At 41.1% G+C, this 27,059-nt stretch overlaps 1 protein-coding gene across 4 annotated transcripts in view; it reads left to right on the top strand.

Moving 5' to 3' along the window:
* AFF2 (ALF transcription elongation factor 2) overlaps positions 1-27,059 on the top strand; it is a 637,776-nt gene that overhangs the window by 582,758 nt on the left and 27,959 nt on the right. For all 4 annotated transcript variants that reach the window (XM_060182897.1, XM_060182895.1, XM_060182896.1 and 1 more), the window contains exons 10-15: positions 8,369-8,531; positions 10,900-11,919; positions 12,907-13,028; positions 17,636-17,870; positions 23,104-23,393; positions 23,974-24,037. In XM_060182897.1, the coding sequence (XP_060038880.1) occupies positions 8,369-8,531; positions 10,900-11,919; positions 12,907-13,028; positions 17,636-17,870; positions 23,104-23,393; positions 23,974-24,037 (1,894 nt within the window). The remainder of the gene's footprint in view (positions 1-8,368; positions 8,532-10,899; positions 11,920-12,906; positions 13,029-17,635; positions 17,871-23,103; positions 23,394-23,973; positions 24,038-27,059) is intronic.

Raw genomic sequence — 27,059 nt, 5'->3', positions numbered from 1 at the left:
TGGTTTGGTATAGTGTGCAAGGTCGCAGGTTCAAGCCCCTGGTCCCCACATGCAGGGGGAAAGCTTCACAAGTGGTGAAGCAGGGCTGCAGGTGTCTCTCTGTCTCTCTCTCCCTCGATATCTCCTCTTCCTCTCTCAATTTCTCTATGTCCCTACCTAATAAATATATTTAAAAAGATTGGTTTGGTCTTGAGTCAGGGAGATAGCACAACAATTACACAACAGACTTTCATATATGAGACTCTGAGGTACCAAGTTCAATCTCTAGCACCACTATAAGCCATAGCTTAGTAGTGCTGTTTTTTTTTTTTTAAGTGTTTTGGTCCAGTTGATCTGATGATGTCTTATGGGGACTATAGGAGTACAGATCATAGGCAGTTGATGTGTCCAGGAATAGTTCTTGAAAGCTGTTATGACTTTACTCTAGGATGGCTTAAGTGTGCCGAGCGTTTTCCAGAGAGTGCTTGTGAATGATAAAGCCTCTAGCCTTGAAAGCTGAAACTCCAAATCAAGTGTCTGTGATCCATCAGGTAACAAATCAGACATGAAAGGGAGAAGACAATACTGATAAGGAGACTGGCATTGAGAGACATCAAAGGAGAAATGTAGTCTAGGGAGAGATTGGAAGAGGGATGTCTGACTTCTAAATCCAGAGGCAGGTCTAAACCTTATGAGCAAAGGCAAAGAGGAAATCAGACAAGAGCAAAAAAAAAAAAAATGGTTGTGCTGAGATGCTCTGAGTCCATCTCCAGACTGCTTTGTATTCTTCTAGGGAATTCAGCATACCAACTTAGTTCCCAGGGCTCTCTTGGCAGCCAGTTGGGTCCCATCTCCAGACCAGTTCTGAAAGCAGGTGGGAAGATGCATGCATAGAAATGTTACCAACTCTAATTCATAGGCACTTGTGCAGTAGAAATGAATTTGAGGCTGGTTTGATCAGGACTTATGTTCAAGCACAAAAGGAGGTAGCACATACGGCCATGGGCACAAAAGGAATCAGCACTTTGGTTGTTAAAGGCAGGAGCATGGCTCTTTGGGCTCATTCCATTAGGAACAAGTGACTGCACACATTTCTATTGTTGCACATGGCTCTTCATAGGTGCTTCTCAGATGTTCTTCACATTTCACACTCAGAATGGCTCACGTTGGTCACTACTGTCACCCTAGTGGTTAACATGAGCTTGAAAAAAGTTCCATGTGAAAAGTATGTGATAACAATTTCTTTTTAAAAAATATATTATTTATTTATTATTGGACAGAGACAGAGAAATTGAGAGAGGAGGAGAGAAAAAAAGGAGGGAGACAGAGAGACACCCTCAACCCTGCTCCACCACTTGTAAAGCTTTCCCCCTGAAGGTGGGGACCAGGGGCTTGAACCTGAGTCCTTACGCACTGTAACCTGTGAACTTAACCAGGTGTGCCACAGCCTGGCCTATGGTTAACAATTTCTTTATCTTAACCCACAAGTGGTAGTGGTTAGATGAAAAGAAGAAAAAAACATTGAGTCTTAGTGCTACTCTGTTTCAGAAGCAGCTTGTGTTTTTAAGTCACCCAGTTGTACATCCCCTATACCTCCTAGGGTATGCAATTGATTTCATTATTGGAGACTCTGACCTTGGATCAGATTCCTGTTATGAAGTCTCACTGAGCTTCTTATGAACACAAGCTGCCAATCTCTCATTCTCTGCTCCATTGGAGACAGTGGCTCAAGGAGTCAGCATGTATGCATGCCCCTTGCTTCCATTTTAAAAATCAACTTTAAAGACAAAAAGCACAAAAATATGTAGCTGTATATGATTGTTTTCACCTATTGAATCAGCTCTGACTAGTGATAGAAAAGTCAGTGTGACTTCATTTTCTGCACGAAAACTCAAATAATGACATTCTCTCCCTGAGGCTCATTGTGACACTCTCAGGACCTGCTGAGACACTGGCCAGCAGTGAATCACCTACCTTGGAGTTGGGGGGGAGGGGTGGACACCCTCACAGTGCCAGTTTTGCCTTTTCTGAGGTGAAACCAAATAATACATTTGACACATAACTGATACATAAAAATATGTGATGTCTTAGCTCCACTGTATAGATGAAGACACTGAGACCCTTAAATGCCTAGTCTAAAGTCTCGCAATAAATACATATCCAGGTTAGCACTCAGAAGATTATCATTGTCGACCTGCCAATGTCCATGTCCAGTACAGAAGCAATTAAAGAAGCCAGAATGCCCACCTTCTGCATCGCAAAAGGAATTTTGGTTCATACTCCAAGTGGGGGAGAAATAATAGGGGAAGAAGACCAGAGTTCAGAGGGCTCTGAACTCCAACTCCATTAGGATCCAGAGGGAGAGGAAGAAAAAAATAGTGACATTTGGATGTAGTAGTAGGTGTATGTGTGTGTGTGTGTGTGTGTGTGTGTGTGTGTACCTTGGAAAGGAAGAGAATATGGGGCCTTAAGGGGGGGACAAATATATGCAAATATAAACAGATAGTTGTAAAAATAATAGTGAATCCATATCTGCAACCTTGGGAGAACTGCTGTAGCTTCCGATGGAGTGAATGGGGATTCAGAACTCTGGTGGTGGGAACGCTGTAGAGTTGTACCCCTATTACTTTATAATTTTGTAAATCAATATTAAATTACTACTAATATCAAAAACACTGATGATTATTGAACTTTCAGTCTCATGCTCTAAAACATTTTATAAGGACCTTTGTAAAAAAAAATTCTAGGCTGAGGGTGAGAGTGTTTTGCAGAAAACATAAATTTTACACATGTATCAATAACTATATCTACTGTAAGTCATTAATGCCCCCAATAAAGAAGGGAAAATAAATAAATAAATAAGTAAATAAATAAATTAGCAGAACTAGTAAGGGAAATGTAGTTCTTTCTTTCTTTTTGTTTCTTTATTGGGGGGATTAATGGTTTATAGTCAACAGTAAAATACAATAGTTTTTACACATGTAATATTTCTATATAACAGTACTACCACCCCCAATAGGTTTTCCTCTGCCATCATGTTCCAGGACCTGAACCCCCCATATTTTTGATATATAAAATTGACAGAAAATGGAAGAAAGGGCCTAGATAGGAAAAGGAAACAGGGATCTGCATCAGGTCAGTATACAGGAAAGATAACCCAACTGTCACTGATTGTAAATGCAATGCAGTGGTGAAGTAATTGTTGTTAAGACCACTCAGCATTGTTGCCTCTGAAAGGGAGTTGGTATGAGCTAAGTGAAGAGAAATAGTCACTGGGATTGGGCAGAAGCGCACCGTGTTAAACAAATGTGGGACAAAGCACAAGGACTGGCATAAAGATCCCGGTTCAAGCCTCTGGATCTCCACCTGCAGGGGAGTCACTTCACAGGTGGTGAGGCAGGACTGCAGGTGTCTATCTTTCTCTCCTCCTGTCTGTCTTCCCCTCCTCTCTCCATTTATCTCTGTCCTATCCAACAACAACATCAGTAACAACAACAATAATAACTACAACAATAAAGAATTGAAAAAGAAAGAAATAGTCACTAACTACTAATGATGAAGAACTGTGAGGAGGTCATGGTTTCCAGTTGTCAGGAAAATTCTAAATAGTTGACTCACTAGTTTTAGACAGTAAAGTCATTTTCTTGCTCATTTTCATGCCCGTAAACTATTAGCATTTTCCTCACATTGAACTCTAGCTTCCAGAGACCTGTGATGTCACTGGTCCTGGCCAGATCTGCAAAATCATTTCCCCTTCTCCCCATCTCCCCATCACGCCATCACCCTATCTCCTGTATTAATGCATATCTTGTGATGTGAGGCAGTGATTCTACAGTTTCTAGAGATTAGAATGTAGACATCTTTGAGGGAGTCATTATTCTGTCAACTGAAGAGCTCTTTCATCAATCAAAGCCATATCATGCATTGTAATTTAACCATGAAAATGAATAAGTGGATAGTTGTGGATCTCCTTCTGACTCTTGTCAAATAAATTGAGCATACTCCATTCCAAATGTCATGATCAGATGGAAGAGCCCAGGGTCATCAAAATAGCTCAGCTGGATAGTGTGTGCAGTGCAGGTTCAAGCCCAGCCCCCACCACGTAAAAGGTAGTTTCAGTGCTATGGTCTTTTTTATGCTTTCTACTTCTCTGTCTCTACCTTTAAAAAGTACCATGCTTACATATCTTGGACATAGTTAATATCATTGAAGCCATGTCACAGTATGTAGGGTATGATCTTGGCTATAACTGGACAGCAGTCCACTGCCTATACTCATTAATAGTATTTATGTCTGGCTACAGAGAACACTTGGTTGAGTTGCTTGTAATAATACTGATATAGGAAGTACTGTACTTTCTTTTAAAAATTTTTTATCTATGAAATGGAAACACTGACAAGACCACAGGATAAGAGTGGTACAATTCCACATAATTCCCAGCAGCAGAACTCAGTATCCTGTTCCCTCCCTGATAGATTTCCAATTCTTTATCCCTCTGGGAGTATGGACCCAGGATATGGTCAGGAGCCATCCGAGGGAGGAGGGTAAACTCTCTAGAGACACCTTCCCCCTACTTACTGCCCCATCCCATGTTGCCACCAGAGCATTATGCATTATGCTTTTAAATATACTGTCTATTGGAAAAATGAACTAATTGAATTTTCTGGAATAAGTGGCAGTATTCACAACTGCTGATTCTGACAAAGTGGATTTTCCCCACACTATCATAAAACTGAGTTCTGGAGCCTAGAGGTCACTACAAGTCTCAACTAAACATAAGGTTTTATTACAGAACTGCTCCATCAAACATCTAATGCTACATACATGTCTTTGTCAAGTTCTGAGCTTTATGAAATACAATGCAAAGATCAATAGCCTGTGAACAGGCTCATTGTGTTTTCCCATGTATATTTCCCACTACAGAGTTGTTACTCATTCTAAAGTTTTTCCCTTTTGATTCCCACATAACTTGATCGATCAGAATGACCAATGAATCATTCCTGTCTGTCTTCTGAGAATGGATTTTGAAGTTAAATTAGGATTAAAGACAAACAACACTGATGCTGATAGCTGACTTTCTAGAGGTTGTTAATCTGAATTAATGAACAGTCTGATTTATAAAATAGCCCTACAGGATTATGTATTTCATTCTCTAAGCTTCTCAAAAGATTAAGAAAGTATTGCTAAGAGCATGTCATTTCAGATCTGCCTTAAGGTGCAATTAGATTGTGCAAATATCTTCCTACTCATTTTTTCCTAAGGTCCGCAGTCTCTTTTAAACTTCCTTATACATTTTAGCTTCATATTGGATTTTGATTTTTGACTTGGGAATTATCTTAAATATTATTCAACCCAATTTTAGACCCACAAAAGAGGTGTACAGTAGCCGTCACTGTTTTATATCTGATCACCTCAGGCATAATGTTGATGTTAAGGTAAAATCATCCTGACAAGATTTCTGACTCACTGATATTCCCTTGAAGATCCTCAGAAGAGCCCACTGCTTTTTCTAAGGGTTATTTTAAAAAACTATGATCATATGCAGTGCCGTGCTCCTTGTCCCAGTGTCTTCTTTGAGAAAAATTAATTCCAGAGCCTTCATATGGTTTCCAGAATCTTCATCCTGTGGCATCACAAACAAAACTCATTATAGAGGAGACCTGATGAACATCAACCTAGAAAGACTGTCAATTTAGAGAGAAAAATGTCTGCATTACTACTTATTACTCAAATCTGGTACATTCAACCTTTCCCCCTCCCTCCAGGTCAGCATACCTGGGAAAAGTCATCTTAAATGCCTCGCAAACTTCTCTCCTGCTGGTCTCCTCTTTTATTCCTTCTCCCAGTCTACATCTTCACACTAATGTCATTGACTTTCTAAGCCAATTTCTTTGTCCTCGGTCTGGCCCATGACCATGTTGTACAGCCCTACTTGAAGGGATTGGGATGAAAGTGAAGCTTTGCTCCATTCAGTAAAAACTACTCATTCTGATGAACACAATTGCATAGTTTGATCTTTTAACAATGCGGTGCAGTTGACTTTGAAGTCATTGAAAATGTGGGTACTTTGAAAATTTTATGATATTCAGGGTTTAGTTATAGAGTACACTTTTAATATTTACTGACTAGGAAATAGATGTTTAACTATGTTAAATGTTAATGGTTTTTAGTAATGGTTTTATTTGTTACAACAACTGGCATTCATTTTAAAAGGCAGTTTATTAAACTATGATAGTAAATGGTGCATGGGAAACATTTCCAATACAGTTTGGTGAATTAATGTGCAAATTGCAGATTAATCCTCCTTCTCTAGCAGATTCAAGTATTACATAGCTAGCTTCACTCATAGCCACTTTAATACACATTTGGAAAATAAGTTAGCAACACATGAAAATAAATGTTGCAGAAGTGACAATCCAACAGGATGAATAGATAACAGATTTCAGTGAAGAACTGAAATACTTTCGTTTGCCAACTTTAAGGTTTCATAATGGATTCTGGACAAGAGCATGGGCCCAGGCCAGTCATTACTGATAGTGATGTTTGGCCTGCTCATGAAGACAATATTCAGTTTATTTTTTTATTGTTTAAGTTTGGTCATATTAGGATGTCTTATAGGAGAAATTGGAAAGTAATGCATAGATGTTAAATAAAACTAGGAGGCAGGTTCTGTACTTGAAAATCATGCAGATGAGCTCTTGTGTCTTGAGTTCCCCAACTGCTGGTCTCAGTGATGCTCTGCGCTGTCTTTGAAACTTGACTTTGGGGAACTTGAGGCCAAGTTAGCACAGTATCTGGGTCAGCTGCACTTCAGTATGCACCTTCTGGTTTTATTCAAAGAAAAATGTAATCAACTTAATTTAGAGGTCACTTTGCATAAATGTGAAGTCATTATTGACACAGGAATTAAGGGAGAATGGAGCACTGGGTTGTACATCTCTGTCACAATGTTGCACACATGTGTCAGCCAAGTGGGAAGGTGTCAGACTGCCATAGTGGTGAACACTCTGACCCTATCTCATCCCTCACTGTGATTCAACTTATATCCAGATGGGGAACTGGTGAGGCTAAGGGTGAGGAGAGCTTGGAGTCCTGTTTCTAATCAAAAGCAGAGCAAAACTCGTTCCCAAGAGGCAATGAGCAAAAAGGACAGCATGACAATGACACAGCCCAGTGTGCCAAGTAGCGAGAGGCTGGTGTTGATTTGTTATGGGGTATGGAGGGCAAATGATTAGTAGAGAAGAGCATTGATTATCAATAAAAGTAGAGTAGCAAATGGTGTCAATGTTCAAATGCTTTGCTTAGTCAGCTTTATGAATTTAAAATAATTCATCAGAGATAGTTGGTCCTTTATGATTTTACCTCCCAGTAAGAGCTTTACAAACTCCACCATGAGTTTGAATGCCAAGGGAGCTGGAGGTTGTAACTCTGATGTCCATCTTCCCCCACCCACCACCCACCCACCATCATAGCTTCATCTCATGGAAACCAGGTTTACACTCACCATACTTGGAAAGAGGTTTATTCTGGTGTGTAGACAATAAATATACAGAGCTACTTGACAATCCTGTGAGGTTTTGACCAAGACAGCAACAGAAAATTAAAAATTAGAATTGAAAAATTGGGCACCCTTAAAAAACCACAGCTGTGGTTTTAAAACATTATTTTATTTGGCATAGGATTCCAATAGTATAGGATTTTAGGAGTACATCTTCACACTTACATATATGTATAAAAGACCCCCTACACCCACCACCAAAGTCTCTGCCTACTTCTCCACTAGCCTTCTTTGTTCTCTCCCATAATCACCATATTTTCCATAGAGTGTAAGACTCAGGTAGGTTATTATTGTTACTACTTGGAACTTCATTTTGTTTTAGTTATTTATATTCCCCAGATGAGTAAAACTTTCTGGTAGCTGTTTTTCACCTCCTGATTCATTCCACTTAACAGGATCACCTCCAATGCCACCTCAAAAAACAGTGATGCCTTTTTTTTTTTTTTCTAAAGACTGAGTCGTATTCCACTGCATATATATCCTATAACTTCTTTCTTCAGTAATCTGCTGATGGGCATTTTGGTTAATTCTATATTATGGTCACTGGAACAAATTAAACTTGTGATTTTGTATCAGTATGTGAGGGCCTGACCTTTGACTTCAGGTTTCCATGTGGCATGAGGGAAGCTGGGCCTTCCTGGCAGGGAAGGGTGTATGATAGAACCCAAGGGCCTGCAGCATGCAGATCTGGTTCTGACCAAACCTTTGACTCACTGGGCCTGTGAAGTGGGAACCAATGAGACCTACATGTGTCTCACTATCAGCTAAAGTGGGCTCTTTCACTCCTGGTTTGAGTAAAAGAAGAAATAAACTATTTTTTTTTTCTTTCAGCCCACTCCTGACTGCACCTCTACTCCAACCAGCTCTGCAAGCCAGCAGTGGGTCCGGCAGCTCCAGTGAGTCTGAGAGCAGCTCGGAATCTGACTCAGACACTGAAAGCAGCACTACTGACAGTGATGCCAATGAGGCCCCTCCTCGTGTGGCCACTCCAGAGGTGAGTCAAGTGGGTGAAGGAGTCAGGTCCTGCCATGATTTTAGCCAGAAAACACACACACACACACACATGCTGTAGCACAGTAAATCTTTTGGATGTGTAGCCAGGGATTTGATAACATGCCCCCTGTAGAACAGATGTTCACAACATCCCTGGCAGATGAACAATTCCTGCTGTGTGACTTCCTTAGTTACTCTGATCTGAAGGCTTCCTCATGTGGAAAACTGGGGTGGTTATAACTAGGCCAGCAACTTCTCTTTCCAGAGAACCAGTGAATCCAGTCAAGTCCCACTTCTGGACAGTGCACCACCACCCCTCCCCCAACACACACACACATACTCACACTCACTCTAGGTCAAAGTGATAAATCACCACTTGGAAAGAAATGTGAAAGAGGAAAGGTCACATATCATTTACTTCCATTCTCATCCCTCCAGTGTGTTTGGTGATGATTCCTGAACGAGAGCATTAGCCATGTATGTTTAAAATTGATTGCTAAAAAGTTTGAAAGCATCCCCATAAGCCTATACATTATTTTTTCCATTTACTTATATCTCTATTTATGAGCTACCAGGGATCAAACCTGGAACTTCAAACATGTGTTCCACCATGGAAATACCACTCTGGCCCAATTTTTATTTTATTATATTTAAATCTATTATTTATTTTTATTTTCAACACTCATTTCTGATATATGTGGGGCCAGGAATTAAACCTTGGATCTCAGACTTGCAAGCCCTATATTGTACCACTGAGCTATCTCCCTTATCATTTAATTCTCTATCTCTTCTCTGTCTCTTTTTTGATGAGACCAAAACACCACTCTGTAATGTGTAGGGTTCCCTTGGTGCTATCCATGGCACTTCCATGTGGTGCCAAGGATCCAATCCCTGTACAGCTACCAGACCCCTACAGGGTAGTTTGGAGACGTGCTTTTCAGTGATCAGAGCAGAACGGCAGACAGGTATGTCTAGATATAAGCTTCCTACTGTACAATAAAAGCTGACACATGTTCAACATGAACCATATGCTGGGCACTTTAGGAATTTCTCTTTTTTTTTGTTGGGGGGAGGTTGTGATTTCTTGACTTGCATTTTCTCATTCCATCCTCCTGACAGTCTTGTGAGGTACTTTATGTCATTCTCCCCATTTTACAGATAATAGATTGAGCTTTTGAGGGAATGTGAAAGAGTTTTCCTGACATGACATATGTACACAGTTGTCGGGCTAGCTTCGTGGGTGGGAGACAGACGACCAGGGACTCATGGCTGAGCTGGGAAGCAGTGCGTTGTTTATTGAGAAAAGAATCTGCATTTGTAGTTTCCAGGAAGAAAGTGGTAGGGTGGAAAACAGGATATGACTAGGAGAGGGGGCGGTGCGAAAAGAGAGTGCAAACCAGTGGGGATTAAACCAATGCCCTGCAGACAGGGCGGGTCTCGGACAAAACAGTGATTATGTAAATAGATCAACACACAGTAGAGCCAGGAGTGAAACTGGACTTTTTGTGCTATCAGAGCTGCTGCGCTTAGCCCTAGAGAAAGGCTGCCAATGTGAATTCCCCCCATCTTATCTGCCATTGCCCTGTGGTGGCTGGGATCACAGATACTCCAGAGTTTTTAATTCTCTCACCTTCTATTCACGAGTGCCATAAGCCTCAGTGGATGGCTTTCTAAAGAAGAACACTTATGATTATAAAAAGATGGTTCTTTTAGTTCAGCAGGCAGAAGTGAGAGCTGGGAATGATGGGCCTGGATTGTTCGCATCATTTCCATGGCTTATCAGCAGACAGTAATGTCTGCACACATGTCCCCATAAACTGTTTAGTGCTCACACTGAGGAAAGTGCATGGGATCTTTGGAAGTCAAATGTTTTCATCCTTCAGTGAAGACACAAAAGATCTGTTCTTTTTGCAGTGAATTATAACACCATAGAGGCGGCATTGGCACTTTGGCAGACAGAAAGCTGTTCTTTTGTATTACACTCTAGGCACGCTTTCAGTTTTTTTTTTTGGGGGGGGGGTGATTGGACCAGAGATCATTACCTCCACCTCCTGGTGAGAAGCTAAGTAATGAGCCCCACCAAAGGATTTGGGGAATAGGTTTCTCTCAGAGGCCTCCCTGCCCATTCCCTGGAAACACTCCGAATAATTCCTTCCTTCCTGGCTAGAAGAGAGAATATTTTCAGAAAAGAAGTCAGGACTAGCTTCTAAAAATCACAGTGGGACAGGTTGGTGATAGATGGAGAGAGAGAGAGAGAGAGATAACTCGGTGTCTCCAGTTTTTATCAGCACACAGTCTATGCACTGAAGTGCCTTTTGAAGTCTTCCCAAATGTGATATTTATTCTTGCTCCTGTTTCTCTATCTACAGCCAGAGCCACCATCAACCAACAAGTGGCAGTTGGATAAATGGCTTAACAAAGTGACATCCCAGAATAAGTCATTCATCTGTGGCCAAAATGAAACTCCCAGTGAGACAATTTCAGTTGCCCCTCCAATCATTCAGCCGATGGAAGTCCAGATCAAAGTACAGCCAAACCCCAACCAGGCCCTGCCTGAACCCAAAGAAAGGCCTCTTCTCAACCTTATCAGGGAGAAAGCTCGCCCACGGCCTCCTCCAAAAATGCCTGAAATGAAGGCTTTGAAGCATAAGCTGTCCACTTCTGTTGATGCCGTTTCTCAAAGGACAATTGGTAAAAAGCAACCAAAAAAGGTTGAGAAGAACACCAGCATTGATGACTTTACCTGGCCCAAACCAAATATTACCAGCAACACTCCCAAAGAAAAAGAAAGTGGGGAGCTTCCTGACCCCCCAAGAGGTCGCAACAAAATCACTGCTCACAAACCCATGCCAAGGAAAGAGCCAAGGCCACATTACCCCTTGGCTGCTGAGAAGAAGAAGTACAGAGGGCCTGGAAAGATCATACCCAAGTCCCGGGAGTTCATTGAGACTGATTCATCTACATCAGATTCTAACACAGACCAAGAAGAGGCCTTGCAGATCAAAGTCCTGCCACCATGCACCACCCCTGGAGGCAACACAGCCAAGTCCAAGGAGACAGGCAATGCTAGTCTGACTCTCAGCACTCTCCTTGGCAACAACAGCAGCAGCAACCAGCCCACCACTAATGAGGAGTCCAGCTTTTCACCCATCCCTGTCATGCAGACTGAGCTGCTTTCCCCTCTGCGAGAACAGGAGAATATGAAAAACCTTTGGGTGAAGATTGACCTTGACTTACTCTCAAGAGTACCTGGGAACAACTCTCTGCCAATAGCTCCAGCCAAACCAGACCACAAGGAGAAGGAGACTGTCCCCAAACCCAAGCGTCAGGCTGCTGCTGCTGTTGCAGCTGCAGAAAAACCTGCCCCCAAGGGCAAGCGTAAGCACAAGGTAAGCTGTCCCATAGGATCCACCGAGGGAACATGAACTGTGGCTCTGTTGGCGAATTTGTTCTTGAGTCTCATTTTCAAAGAGATGAATGACAGTGGGTGGCAGGCAATAATGCATTCCATGGGGAATGCAGGATTTGACATTAGCAGAGAGGTGTTAGGAGTGATCAGGGTTGATGGTCAAAGTCAAGAATATGCAACATGGTGCATGAGGGATTTTGATGTGTAGGAACAAAAACAGGAAGAGAGTGCCTCCCCCTGCTTCACATGGTGCTTCACTATTCTAAGTCAACATTTTCAGATAAAGAGAGACAGAGACAGGTGGAGAGAAATAAGGATATCTCAGCACCAAAGCTTCCCATCCCCCAGTGCTGAGGGGCCAGGCTCAAACCTAGGCCAAGTGCATGATGAAGCAGATCCCACCTCAGGTAAGCTGTCTTGCAATGCAGTGGGCCTCTTTTTCCCCCTACTGTTTCTCCACTGGTACTTACACTAGTACAACCAGGGATCACATTAGGTCTTTAGAACCAGCACATGCCAAGATCCAAAGGAAACCCTTACACATGGTTAATTTCTTGCATGTCTTTCATTGTTTAGTGGCTTTTATATGTTACCATGAGCTGTTTAAAGAACATGCATGCATTGTTAGAGGAGCAGTGTTAGTTTCTAAACTGTTCATTTGTTGGACACATTGTCTTGATAGACACATCTGAAAATCAGATTCTCTTTATATTGGGTGTGAGATTCCTGTACCAGTCATTCTGTAAGCTGAGGTTGACATCACAGTTTAGCTTTCTTTAATACTGGGTTCCTACTAGGAATAGGCTAGGAAAAGTTGATGATGGCCTTTTCGCTTTGGTCAAAGGTGCACATATAACTCTTCTACCTGATCTAGTCCCAACAGAAGTAAAATGCTTTCCTTACTGATTGTTTTCTTTAATGTCTGCTTGTCCCATGTGCTTTAAGCTCTGCCTTTTTCTTATTAAAGCCAACAGAAGTTGTAGAGAAAATCCCTGAGAAGAAGCAGCGCCTGGAGGAGGCTTCGACCATCTGCCTGCTCCCCCCTTGCATCTCACCTGCTCCACCTCACAAGCCACCCAATGCTAAAGAGTGAGTGTGATGCCCAGATGTCTAGATTTTTGTGAAGTCCCACCTGCAGTCTTTGCTAGGGAGGAGGGATCCTTTCACCCAGGAAAGATAAAACACAGGAATTGGTCAGATCAGTCTTGACAGTCATTCTTGACCACTGGTCTCACAATGATGGGATAAAGAAGAAATGTGGGTTGTAACTTTTGGGTGATGTTCTGAGCTCTTTGACAACATCTTTTACTCCAATTCAGAGTGATAGGTGGCTTCAGCCTGAGTGAGCTTTTAGTACGAAATGAAGGTGAGTGAGAATGTCTTAAAGGGAGACAGCACGACGACACCTATCACATGATGCAGATCACCTATTTCTGGGCAATCTCTAGTTCTGATGGTGATTAAGCAAATTCCCAGGAGAGGGAATATTTTGGCTTTGCAAGATGGTACAGTGACTGCTTCTTCTCTGCTGTCATTATGTAACCTCAGTACAAGCCGTGGAGACCCATGTCAACATCTTGAACTCCTCAATGACCAGAGGAATGAAATCTCTCCTGGCAGGCCAGAGAAATAAGCCATCTGGGACTCCTCCTCCCCTTGAGACACTTACGTCCAGGAAAGCCAGTTAGGAATGCCCATGCCAATTCTAGCCAGCTGCCAGTTCTTCTCCCTTTTTTTAAAAAAATTTTATTTAAGAAAGGATTAATGAACAAAAACATAAGGTAGGAGGGGTACAACTCCACACAATTCCCACCACCCAATCTCCATAACCCACCCCCTCCCATGATAGCTTTCCAATTCTCTAGCCCTCTGGGAGCATGGACCTTATCCTCACCTCACTCAAACAACATCTGACTTCTGCTAAGAAGTCCTGCCCTCTGCTTCTACCAAGCATAGTGACTGTATCTTCACACTTATAAATATCATGTCACTAGCAATCATGTCAGCTACCAGAACCATTATGACTGGATAATTATTGCCATAAATTCATTCAACATTAGGGATTACTTCCCTCAAAGACCAGTTTTGGAGCCTATTAGCAACCCAGAGCAGAGAGGCAATCTGGCTAACTGCTCTCACAAGTGATTTCACAGATTACTAGTTAACATTAGAGATATGACATCAAGTTGCCACAGATAAGATGTCAGAAATCAGCTTACATTTGTTTATCTCCTTATTGTTTGAGGGTAAAATGTCAAAAAAGACGCATCACCCATCACCACCAAGATTGCATGACATACTCATGGAAATGTGTCTCTCCTCCTTGCTTGGAGTTTGTTCTGAAGTGTCCTTTCACATGATTCAAGTCCTCAAAACTAGAATCTCAGAGCTGGGTGGTGGTGCACCTGGTTGAGTGCACATGTTACAATGCATAAGGACCTGAGTTCAAGCCCCCAGTTCCCACCTTCAGGGGAAAATCTTTGTGAGTGATGAAGCAGTGCTGTAGGTGTCTCTCTGTCTCTCTCCCTGTCTTCCTCTCCCTTTCTTCTCGATTTCACTCTCTAACAAATAAATAAAAAGGTAATACAAAAACAACTTTTAAAAAATACAAAAGAAAACTAGAATCTCTTCCAGTAGTGCAGGCCAAGCCCCTTTCTTCCAGGGTGAACCAGGCAGACAGGGAAGCAGATTTCCTTCTCAGAGGTCAAACATGATCATTTCAGTGCTTATCTTCCCAGAAGGAAAGGTTAAAATGGGATCACTGCCTATTAAGTCTCCCATTGTGAGTCTCCCTCATTGACCTGATGACCCAGTTTTGCTCATCTCATAAAATAGAAATGACATGTGTAGGGGATGAGTCGTGGCACACCTGGTTAAGTGCACATATTACCATGCACAAGGACCCAGGTTTAAGTACCTGGTCCCCACCTGCAGGGGGGATGCTTCATGAGTGGGGAAGCAGTGATGCAGATGTCTCTCTGTCTCCCTTCTTTCTCATTCTCTCTCTGTTATATAAAATAAAATAAATAAAGGTAAATAAATAGCTATCATAAATCACTCTAGAAATAAAAAGATGACACGTCTCAATTAAATATCTAGCCATTTGAGTTTGTTCTAATGAAATAGAGTCTTTAATTTGAACTCTTGCTTTTCTAGTAGTCAGGAGAGCAGTGTTGAAATGGTAGTATTTATCTGGGATCTTATGTTCATTTTCCAAAGCTACAACTGGGGGAAAAGTCTCAGGAGTTGAAGAAAGATTGGCCACTCAGGAGTCTTCATCTGGAAACCCTTTCCTCAGCTTTGCCTACTCCTGTGTGTCTTTTTGACCCTGCAAACCAATTCCTCAGGCATTTTTATGAGATGACATTCAGTTGTCTTGATGAACATCCCCAACCTGATGAGGATTGGCACATCAGACACTGGAAGTTGAAGTTCCCCGCTAGTCAACCGGGGTCCCTGCCATTCTACCCTCCTTCTTTGGAGTTTGAAACATCAACAGGGCCTCTAAGACATGGGTGGAAGTGGGAATACATTTGTCTGTTGTCTTCCTCTGGGATACTGTAAGAAGAGCCCAAAGTAGCAAACACTGGTCTCATTTCTCCAAGTCATCTGGTTACAGAATTGTCTTGGGACAATGCTTTGGGGGGTATTTTTCAAGGAAATCATTTCAAGATGTTATGCTTCTGGATCCCTACCAGGCATGTAGATGAGGGTGGAATGACTCAAGTCCACAGTACAGAAGGAACTGAGTACACTGATCACTGCAGTGATGGATGAGAAAGGCTTGCATGGCTGTAGTGGGCAATGCGAATCAGCTGCCTCTAGGCAGCAGCTCTTAGCATTGAAACCCCCCAGCTCCCCTAGTCAGCTCAAGTAGAGGGGTGGCCTCAGCTAATGAACCTTTCACTTCCTGTAGATGCCAAGCAAAACTTGACAACTCTATACACAAATCCCCAAAGGCCTGATGCCTCCATAATGACTACACTTAGTATGGACTGATGTTTGTGGGGCTTCCTCAGGGACATGCATCTTTTAAAAATTGATTTAATAGTGATTTGCACTATTATAAAACAACAAGGGGACTGTTCCACAACACACGCATCACCAAAATGGACATAAATATCAATCCATATGTTCATTGTCATTTTAATAGGGCATCACAACTGGCTTAACTGGTCCTATGTGTCAAAGCAGTGTTGAAACTTCTTCATAAATATTTTAATTAAATTTTAAACGATTATGGCAATGGCAGCAACAGTTGGGTTTTTTATAATTCAGCAGCATGACAAAAATTGACATAGTGCCGATTTATGAATCAAAGGATGATGGAATATAATAAGCATTATTCCAATTGGCCAATTTGTGCTGCACAGCAGAAGTGGGACAAGGAAACTGCATTGACTTCTACTGTTTTAGGAAATCAAACCACTTGAATGCTTGTTCATGTTTGATTTGTTGCTTTGAGATATTGTAAATCTATACTTGTAGATAGAGACTGAAATTGACCAAGAGGAAAACATAAATTCTTGTTGACTTAATTTGCTATTGATAATCCTAGTCAATAATCATGAAAAGTAAATGGCTGCACAGTGCAATATTAGTTGTCTGAGAAAAGATTAAAATTCAACTAATCTTCATTGATTAGTCTAAGACAGTAACTAAAATGAAAATCCATGGCCCAATTACCATGTTAAGCAGCCAGCATAAGGTTTCAGTTGTTCAGTTTTATTTGAAATCTCAGTCTACTTGATGGTGGCCATTTAATGAGAAGATAAATCACTTTGAAAACACGGAAGAACTTTTCAGACTGTAGATACCATGATAAGTATTACAGAATAATATTTTTTCAAATGCAGTTTTTTTGGTTTTTTTTTTTACAGTGTAGTACATCAGTACTTCAGTATAAAAGCTTAAGGTTAATGGCCTGTTTTGCCTTAGTTTAGTGGCAGAGCATTTCGAACACACAACGTGTAATGTGTCACAGAACACATTTAGTGAGCTTTTTATTTCAAGGTAATAGAAAAGCAATGTATCTCTTAAGAAAATATCCTCCTGCTAATTATTTATCATTTCATTTATTGTGGCATTGTTCAGTTAAGTCTTAGGGCACAAAATAAGTAGGGGTTGTCCAAAGATGATAGGGTTAACGTCTGCATTGGATTTTCCATAAAAATCTAATTAACAGTGATCTTGAAAGGTTGCAAATATCAGACAAAAGCACAGTCCATTAGATACTTAAATTTATCATGGATTTCTGCTTCAAAGGTATGTTTACTCTTGGATACACATGCCTGAATTCATCTATATCTCTATCTATAGAGGGAAATATCTGTATTTATTTTTTTTAAGTTTTATTTGTGTGTAAGAGGAGAGGAGAGGAGAGGAGAAGGAAGAGGAGGAGGAGGCGGCGGAGAAGTAGGGGAAGGAGGAGAAACAGGGAAAGGAGAAATCAGAGCTTTATTGTAGCATTCATTTTGCAGGGAAACTCAGGACCTCATGCTTGAAAGTCCAGGGCTTTACTCGCTGAACTACCTCCTGGAGCACTGTCTATATGTGTTTTTATGTATATTCTTTACCACAGAGGACTTCCAGCCATAATATCATATTGGTTGAAAGTGTCAGAATTACTGTGAAAATCTGAATGAAGAGGGACAAAAAACTTTATAACAACAGACATTTTTTGTTTGTTTACACAGAAACAATTCATCCAGGAGGGCAAATAGAAGAAAAGAGGAGAAACTGTTCCCACCTCCACTTTCTCCACTGCCAGAGGATCCTCCACGTCGCAGGAATGTCAGTGGCAACAATGGTTCCTTCAGTCAAGGCCAAGGTCAAGACAAAAACATCCCTCTGATTGGGCAAGTCACTTCCACCAAAACCAAGAGGAATGAGGGCAAATTCTGTGCTACTTTTAAGGGAATATCTGTAAATGTAAGTATCTTCTACAAATGTAGATAGTTGTTAGGTAGATCCATTAGCCTATGTGAGAAGTTAATGGGGCAGTGAATGAAAAATATAAGTGTGTGTACACAAAAACTCTAACTTTCATCATTTCTAATCTTATTTATTACAACTTGGGGGGGAGATTTTCATTTCATCTTTGCTTCTGCACACTATGATGCAGAGGTTCAGGGCCTTAAACATCTTCTACTTCAGTCCCTTCACATTTTGGAAGTTGGTTCCAGATACACCTCTAATACCACTGCATATGGCACCAGTCTAACAAATAGAAGAACACATGATAGGACTGGGATGGGAGCTTAGTGGTAGAGTACATGCCTTGCACAGTGTGTCCTGGGTTCAATTGTTGGCACTACATAAAAACAAGAAAGATAAAAACACAACAGAGCCTCATAGATTACAAGCATTGATCTCTGTCTCTCTTCCTCTCTATCTCCCCTTTTCCTTTCTATTTCTGACAGTCTCCATCCAATAAATAAATAAAGGTAAATAAAAAATAAGAGTGAAAGATAAAAAGTAGAAAGGGCGGGGAGAGGTCAATGCTTGCAACTTACGAGGTTCTATTATTTTTTTATTTTTATTTATTTATTTTACCTTTTGTTGCCCTTGTTGTTTTTTATTGTTGTTGTAGTTATTATTGTTGTTACTGATGTCGTTGTTGTTGGATAGGACAGAGAGAAATGGAGAGAGGAGGGGAAGACAGAGGGGGAGAGAAAGATAGACACCTGCAGACCTGCTTCACCGCCTGTGAAGTGACTCCCCTGCAGGTGGGGAGCCAGGGGCTCAAACTGGGATCCTTATGCTGGTCCTTGCACTTTGCACCACATGCACTTAACCTGCTGCGCTACTGCCCGACTCCCCTTCATTATGTTTTTTATCTTTCTTGTTTTTATGTACTCTACCACTGTACTTTTTTTTTTTTTTTTTTGCTAAGATCACAGATATGTCGTTCTAAGGTCAACTTAAGGTTATTCATTCCTTTAGATTTCCTGAACTGCTGCCAGATTAGCATAAATAGTTAAGAATATGTCTCTCTTTTCATATCCACACACTGTTTCTGTCTTGGGCAAAGATGCATGAATGAGTGACAGTGTCAGCAGTGCAACTAGTGATATCTGCCTTCCCACGTAAATGCATGCATGTGAATATGTAGCTTCCATATTCATCTAGTCCCCTTTAAATGATATAACAAGACAAATTGTTGGAAATCAATGAGTTTCAAATGTCTGCTGTCAATCTGGTGGGCCCTGAACTAAAGCTTTCAATTAACACTCTGCTGTGGGTCTCTGAGCTTTATATGTGGGTCCTCAGTTTATAGTTCTCTGTCATCTGAGATGACTAAGATGACATATATATCTTAATAAATTTCATTGTTGATATCAAGAAATTGTTCTATTATAAGGCCATGTTTTGCTATAGGCAATTGTTGTATATGTAGGTGTATATACCCATGTAGTAGTTTCATTTACATTTATAAAGGCTAACTATATTAGGAATTAAACCACCAATTTAAATGGATAATATACTATCAATTTTTTTTTTCGGGTTGAATGTAACAAATAGCATGCTTTCCAACTTATACTCTCATTTGTGCAAACTTTCAGAGGGTATACTGCATACCTACACAATTCTTTCTGTACAGTGCCTAGTAAAAAATAATTACTAGTATTTAGTAATTATTAAATATAAATTCATATAATACAGCTTATACAAATAAGTAGGTGTTTAACATAGATTTTTTTTATGACAATGATAATGATCACAGGAATATGCAGTTATCTCCACAAGAATTAAGATCTCCTAGGGGAACCTTGATAACTATTTTTAGATTTGTACATATAAATGGATCATCCTTCTTAAGAAGCTCACTGGGGTATCTCCTGATAGAATTAGACACCGCAGCCTCTTCCTTGGTCTTCTCTGTATTAATGGATTGGAATCTGGGAAGCTTGGGATATATTTTTTCTCCAGCCCAGAATGTAATATACTATATACACAATGTTAATTCTGCTATGAAGCTCTTTTGTGACCTTGGGAAGATTACAAAATGTCTCAGAATTCATCAAATAGATAGATTTGAGTATATTATCTACCTAGTAGTCTTTTATTTATTTATTTATTTATTTATTCCCCTTTGTTGCCCTTTGTTGTTTTATTGTTGTAGTTATTGTTGTTGTTGTCTTTGTTGGATAGGACAGAGAGAAATGGAGAGAGGAGGGGAAGACAAAGATAGACACCTGCAGACCTGCTTCACCGCCTGTGAAGCGCCTCCCTGCAGGTGGGGAGCCAGGGACTCAAACCGGGATCCTTACACCCGTCCTTGCTCTTTGCGCCACGTACACTTAACCCACTGTGCTACCACCCGACTCCCCTACCTATCAGTCTTTTCCAGCTCCAGAAGTGCTTCTGAATTCATGCTCTCAAAGTCTTCTGAATTCTATCTATGCATGAAGTTCTTTCAATTAACTGAATGAGCGAGTGTGAACAGAGGCTGTTTGTGTAACACACAGTCATGACTGAATGCAGTCATTTCCAGCCAAATGTGCCAACACTGCCACTGAAGCTATGTGTTTGTGTGGATGCTGTGGTGCTATATGGTTCTTGTTAGGTTTCTTGAGTGGTTTCCATGGGCCCTCTGGCTATGACAATAGGAAAATGGAACTGTCTTCATAGTTTTAGAAGATTCTGGTTTTATGTATTTGAAATGAATAAAATCCATGATGATCTTTGAACTCTTTCCTCCACAGACACTATAACAAGCTTTAGATGTATAGTTTCTCAGCATATTCATGTTAGTGAGCTCCCGGTGATACGTTATTTGATAATCAGGAAGTAGAGGATCAAGTGGAAATCATAGACTTCCATGGATATAATAAATATTCACATTTGACTTTGATCTTTAAAGTGACCCTTTTGACTAAGGCAGGTATGCCTTAGTTCAGCAAACACTGGAGCCTGGAGCTATAGCTAGAGATGGGTGTGAGCAGTGATACCATGAGGCCTGTGCTCAGAGAACTAGACTAGAAAATATAGTCATTTGTGTCCTTTTTGGGGGGATTGAGGCAGACTCCACAACTCTCCACAGGGAAGAAGGAGGATGGAAACCCTTCTGACCATAGGCTTCATTAGGTAGCTTTCCTGAAGGAAGAGCCAATTGTTTAATTGAATCATAATGGACAGGATGGTTTAGAAATGAAAGGAAGTAGAGGACAGGAGGTGGTACAACTGGTAGAGTGCACATATTACCGTGCACAAAGACCTGGGTTTAAGTGCCCAGTCCCCACCTGCAGGGGGAAAGCTTTACAAGTGGTGACACATTGATGCAGGTATCTCTCTTTTTCTCTCCCTCTCTGCCCCCCACCTCAATTTCTCTCTGTCTCCATTCAATAAGTAATTAAAATATATTTTAAAAGAAATGAAAGGAAGTATTTAAACAAAATATAGTCTAGCCATGAAATGATATTCAGCCTAAAAAAAAAGAAGACAGTTCTGACATGTGCAACAACATAGCTGAGCCCTGAAAATGTCATGTATACTCAGTGTAATCAGACATACATAGTGTGATTCCCTTTGTATGAATAGTCAAATATATAAAAACAAAAAGGAGCATGGTGGGAGACAGGGGATAGAAAGGAGGGGAGAAGACTTCCCTGGACAGAAGACCCCAACAATGTGTGGAGCTCTGATTCCCCAGAACCCTGCCCCACTAGGGAAACAGAGAGGCAGGCGGGGAGTATGGATCGACCTGTCAATGCCCATGTTCACCAAGGAAGCAATTACAGAAGCCAGACCTTCCACCTTCTGCATTCCACCAATGACCTTGGGTTCATGCTCCCAGAGGGATAGAGAATGGGAAAGCTATCAGGGGAGGGGGTGGGTTATGGGGATTGGGTGTTGGGAATTGTGTGGAGTTGTACCCCTCCTACCTTATGCTTTTGTTCACTAATCCTTTCTTAAATAAAAAATTAAAAAAAAAAAAAAGAATAGGAAAGCTATTGGTGGGAATTGTGTGGAGTTGTACCTCTCTTATCCTTTGGTTTTGTCAGTGTTTCTTTTTTATAAATAAAGTAAATAAATAAAAAGAAAGAAGGGGAGGAGAGTTGCTCTTTACTGGAGATGGAACTCCAGTTTTATAAGATGAAATCTTCCAAAGCTTGGTTTCACAATGCTGTGAATAAATGCAGCTGAACAACTGGAAAGGGTTAAAAATGGTAACTTTTGGGAGTTGGGTAGCGCAGCAGGTTAAGCACATGTGGTGTGAAGCACAAGGACCAGGGGAGGGGACCTGCAGGGGAGTCGCTTCACAGGCAGTGAAGCAGGTCTGCAGGTGTCTTTCTTTCTCTCCCCCTCTCTGTCGTCCCCTCCTCTCTCCATTTCTCTCTGTCCTATCCAACAATGACGACAACAATAATAACTACAATTATCAAACAACAAGGGCAACAATAGGGACTAAGTAAATATTTTTTAAAAAATGGTAACTTTTGTTGCATGTACGTCAGTATGAGTTTAAGAAATGAAGTAAATATCACAAGATGGAAAACAAGAAGTCTGGTAAAATAGCTCACTTGGATAATATGATGCTTTGCTGTGTGCAGAGACCCTGGTTCAAGCCCAGCCCCTACTGCATTGAAGAGAGCTTCAGAGCTGTAATCTCTCTCTCTCTCTCTCTCTCTCTCTCTCTCTCTCTCTCTCTCTCTCTCCCTTTCTCCCTCTCTCCTTCTCTCTCTTCTGTGACCTAAGTCATTTACCCAAGTGAAAGTTTTTGGGCTATTTCCCTTATCCGAAATAAGCAGATCAGGGCTTTCTCTCTCTCTCTCTCTCTCTCTCTCTCTCTCTCTCTCTCTGTCTGTGTGTCTCTCTGTCTCTCTCTCAACCTTCCCACCTGTTCTCTTTCCCTTCTTCTTTCTTTTTCTTTTCTTCCACTGTACACTCTTCCAGCCCCCTGCTGAATTTAAACTTTTGTCAGGGTCTGTCTTCAGGAATAAGGGGACTAATCACAGAGTCTGATTAGTTGGTGTTTGGTGTCATCAAAAAGCACAAACTGATGATTCTGGTGATTCACAGGGTTCATATAATAGATCAGGGTCACCCATTGATCCTCAGTCTGTGTATTTCCTGGTATTTTCAATAGTGAGACCATTGACCAACAGCTTTTCTCAAAAGCTGGACCTAATGGAACTTATTTGTCTTCTTTTTTCCCCAGGAGGAAGACACTCAGAAAAAGTCAGCTTCTGCCACCATCACTACCAACAACACTGCTATTGCCACTGTCACTGCTACTGCCATTGTTACTGCCACTGTCACAGCCACTGCTACTACCACTGCTACTGCCACTACCACCACCACCACCACCACCATTTCCACCATTACTTCCACCATCACTACTGGCCTCATGGATAGCAATCACCTGGAGATGACTTCCTGGGCAGCCCTGCCGCTGCTGTCCAGCAGCACAGCCAATGTCCGAAGACCCAAGCTCACTTTCGATGACTCGTATGTTGGCCTCCAATTATCTTGGACTGAATTTGGGAGGTGTGACTTGGGGGGGGAGGATAGCTTTCTTAGCACCATGTATGTGTCACCTCACACAGGACTTCATTAGCAGTTCCAGTGACTTTAATAGCACTAGCACTTCTCCTTTAACCCACGGTGAATTCCAGCCAGGAGTGTGTTTGATTCATTTTGATTGTAGAACTTTGTTATACTTTCCAGAGGCAGATGCTTAATTCTAGGTTGCTTTGTCCTCCTTTTTTTTATGCATGTCCTCAGATGAAACCGTGAGCCAACAAATAGGTTTACAGCTAAGTCTCACACGATCTGTTTGGACAATTGTAATGCTTGGGGTTGTGGTTGTGGTGGTGAAGTAGTTATTTATCTTAATGGACCATTATGCGCATCAGACTTCATTTTCAGCCATATTTCAAGGTTGGTTATTATAGAAATGATAGCATTCATCTGCCTGTTTCAAGGCATTCTATAGGAACAGATTTATAGCAACAATTTCTTTGACTTAGCCACTCTTGATGAGAAGATAAAGCACTGGTTTCTGAAAGACCTTGTTTTGTTTGTTTAGGGTTCACAATGCTGATTATTACATGCAAGAGGCTAAGAAGCTGAAGCACAAGGCTGATGCGCTGGTAGGTCGCCTTTCTTGAATTCTCCCCCCTTATGGTATTATATTTTGAAGGGAAAATAAAGATATCACCTTATTAAGCAGCCAGATTTTCTCATTGCTTTCCTGACCCTTGGAGATTGGAGCTGTTTCATGTCTTTATCTGAAAGTCCCTAAATTCACTTCTCTGTACTGTCCTCTCATTGTTATTTTTCATACTATTCCGCCTTTGCTCCAACTTTAGAAACTAAGTGGCATACATTTTTGTTGTTTTCTTTCTAGTGAATTTGAACTGACTTGAAACTTCCCTAAAAAAAATAGCAACTCCCACTGGGTCCAGTAAACCAGAACTGGTGTGGGCAGGGAGAAGGAATGTGAAAGCTAAGGCTGGCGAAATAGCCAGTGTTGCTCGTGCACTGCCTTGCCATGTATACAGGTCAGGTTTGAGCCTGACCCCCACCACATTAAAGGAAGTGTTGGTGCTGTGGACTCATTCAATCTCTGTCTCTACCTTAAAAAAAAAAAAAAAAAAAGCACTGCTGTTGACTGTAAACCATTAATCTCCCCAGTAAAGAAAAAAAATTAAAAGGTGCTGCTTTGAAAGCTATTAAGTGAACTCAAAAATTGGGTTTGGGGAAGTCAGATTCACAGAAGGAAATTCAGCTCCTTGGTGTGTTAGATGCTACACTTCCATAGTGAGGCCCCAGCCAGGCCAGCCACCTACAGGTAAAGGAAGTTCTGACCTCTGCATTTCCCAAGGCACTGCCCCCACCTCTATCTCTCTGGGCTTTGGCCGCCTACACCAGTGTTGGATTTGATTGATCCTACTAACGGGGATCTTAGCCATATGTTACAACCACTTAGGAAACTTGCAATCACTTAGGAAACTTGAAATCAATCTTCATGGCCAGACTACATCCCAGGGACAGTATGGGTATTAAAACTCCTCAGGTGACTCCCAAATGCAGTCAAGACTAAGGTCCTCTACTCTAGAAAAGGTGTTGGATTCTGATCTGTCACCTGGGACTCAACTCCTCCTCCACCCCACTCCCCCAGATAATTAGAGGTGTAAATTCAATCCCAGTGTGTTAGAAATAGCAGCCTCCATGACTGCATTGTGGAGCTGGAGCTTCTGCTGCCCTACGGTGCTTGACACTGGGAGGATGGTAATGGGGGATCATGACAGTCCTTGCACTATGAATTGTGTGTGGCCAACATGAGCTGCCTATGGCCTGGCATCTGCCACTTCCCTATTTTCTGTCATTTTTCCACTGTGGTTCAAATTGTGCAGCCATTGTCTATAGCTAACCTCTCTGTAGAGTGAACTGATCCTATGGGAACAATTGTCCCCCGCTCCTGCAGATGAAAATGACAAGGTGGGCTGAATGCCAGCTCCACTAGAGATGCTGGGAAGGCCTGTGCGATTACATGGTTGGGGAGAGATGCCAGGTGGCAGTGCTGTGGGCACATGACCAAAGGCTTCCTCTAAATGCTTTCCATGCAGCACCATTGAAGTTTGTCCTCTGTCAAAGCCAGGGGAAGGGAGTGAATAGCTGTTTCCTTGATAGCAGGTCTGGGAACTGATGGACACTGGGCCCATAGGAGACTATGGAGGTGGAATGTTAGAAGCACTGAGAAAAATCACAGCCACAGTGATATATACAAAGGATTAACAAGCAGTCTCTTTCTCTCTCTCTCTCTCCCCCCCCCCGTTTTGTTTATGCCCCACCCCCATCATCTTTGGTCTAATCTCTTTAGATAGTGCTTTGAAATTGGGGAGAGTTTTTTTCCTAGGAGTGGGAGGTATGTTTTAGATAAATGTAGCAATGTGTGAGGCTCCAAAGGGCCACAGTAAAAAAGCAACTTCTATCTTTGGTGTTAATTGATGACTATGTGAAAAAAAAAAAAACCCTAAAAAACTCTTCCTGGTGAGGTGGTGATAAAAAAGAAAAGGAAGAGGAGGAGGTTGTGAAACTGAGTTATAGGAAAATAATTTTACTGTGCTTATGTCTGTCCCAGGGCTTGAAGTCTCTTTATAGTTCAGTCCCCTCATTTTATGGTTGGAAACCTGAGGTCCAGGAAGGGGTGTGAGCTAGTCATTAATTGACACTATGAATGTATTGTGTTTCCTCTTAATTTCAGTTTAACTTTTTGGAAAAAGTGAGATTTGGGTTGGGAGAGCTTTAAGGATTCTCCCAGCTATTGTGTTTAGAATGAAAAGTTACCTTCAAAAATCAGGATGTGAAGAGTAATTTCCAAATGGGAGAATAAGTCAGAGCCAGACAACCTAGAGAGTTTATCTCTTACAAGTCAAGAGGAGAGAATCTTCATATGCACACATAGGTTTTCATAAAATCATGTTGAATTTGGTTGGAATTGATTGTTTTTCCACAACAGCTTGCAGAAATGGAATCACAGAATTTCTGTAGTACATAAAAGCTGATGAACATTTATTGTAAAAAGAGTCATTTACAACAAGGGATTCTGCAGCTTTGTAACTCATCATTTTATAGTCACACTTAATCCTTTGCTAGAGACAGCTACTCTGGCATTTTGAGAATTGAAATCTTCATGGTTACATAGAAAATATTTTGACAAAAGATATACAAGAAAATTAAAACAGCTAAATCTGCATTAGATTGGTTCTTTCACATAAAGTTTCATATTACTGAAATCCTTACATCCAGCCATCAAAAATTGAAACTGTTAAATACTGTTATAAAATATGCACTATAAAAGTGTCATATATAATATTCATTACACATAAAGAGAAATCAGTCTCTCTAAGTCAGTTTAATCAGAAGCATTATCAGGGCTAAAACCTTTTGCAGTAAAATTTTACTAAACTAAAATATTTAGTAGAACTATATATTTTTGGCATTTTGACACTATTTCAGATGATCATCTACGAGTAAAGTGATGTGATTATTGTCAATAGTCACAATTCAGCATCACATTTGTCATGACAGTGGCAGCCATTTGTGACTCTACTCCCTTGGAATGTGGGATTGATGTGCTCAAGAAGAGATCCAAGCAAATGAATATGT

This window comes from Erinaceus europaeus, chromosome X (assembly GCF_950295315.1).
Source record: "Erinaceus europaeus chromosome X, mEriEur2.1, whole genome shotgun sequence".
NCBI classification, from domain to species: domain Eukaryota; kingdom Metazoa; phylum Chordata; class Mammalia; order Eulipotyphla; family Erinaceidae; genus Erinaceus; species Erinaceus europaeus.
This window is presented reverse-complemented; position numbering and strand designations above follow the sequence as displayed.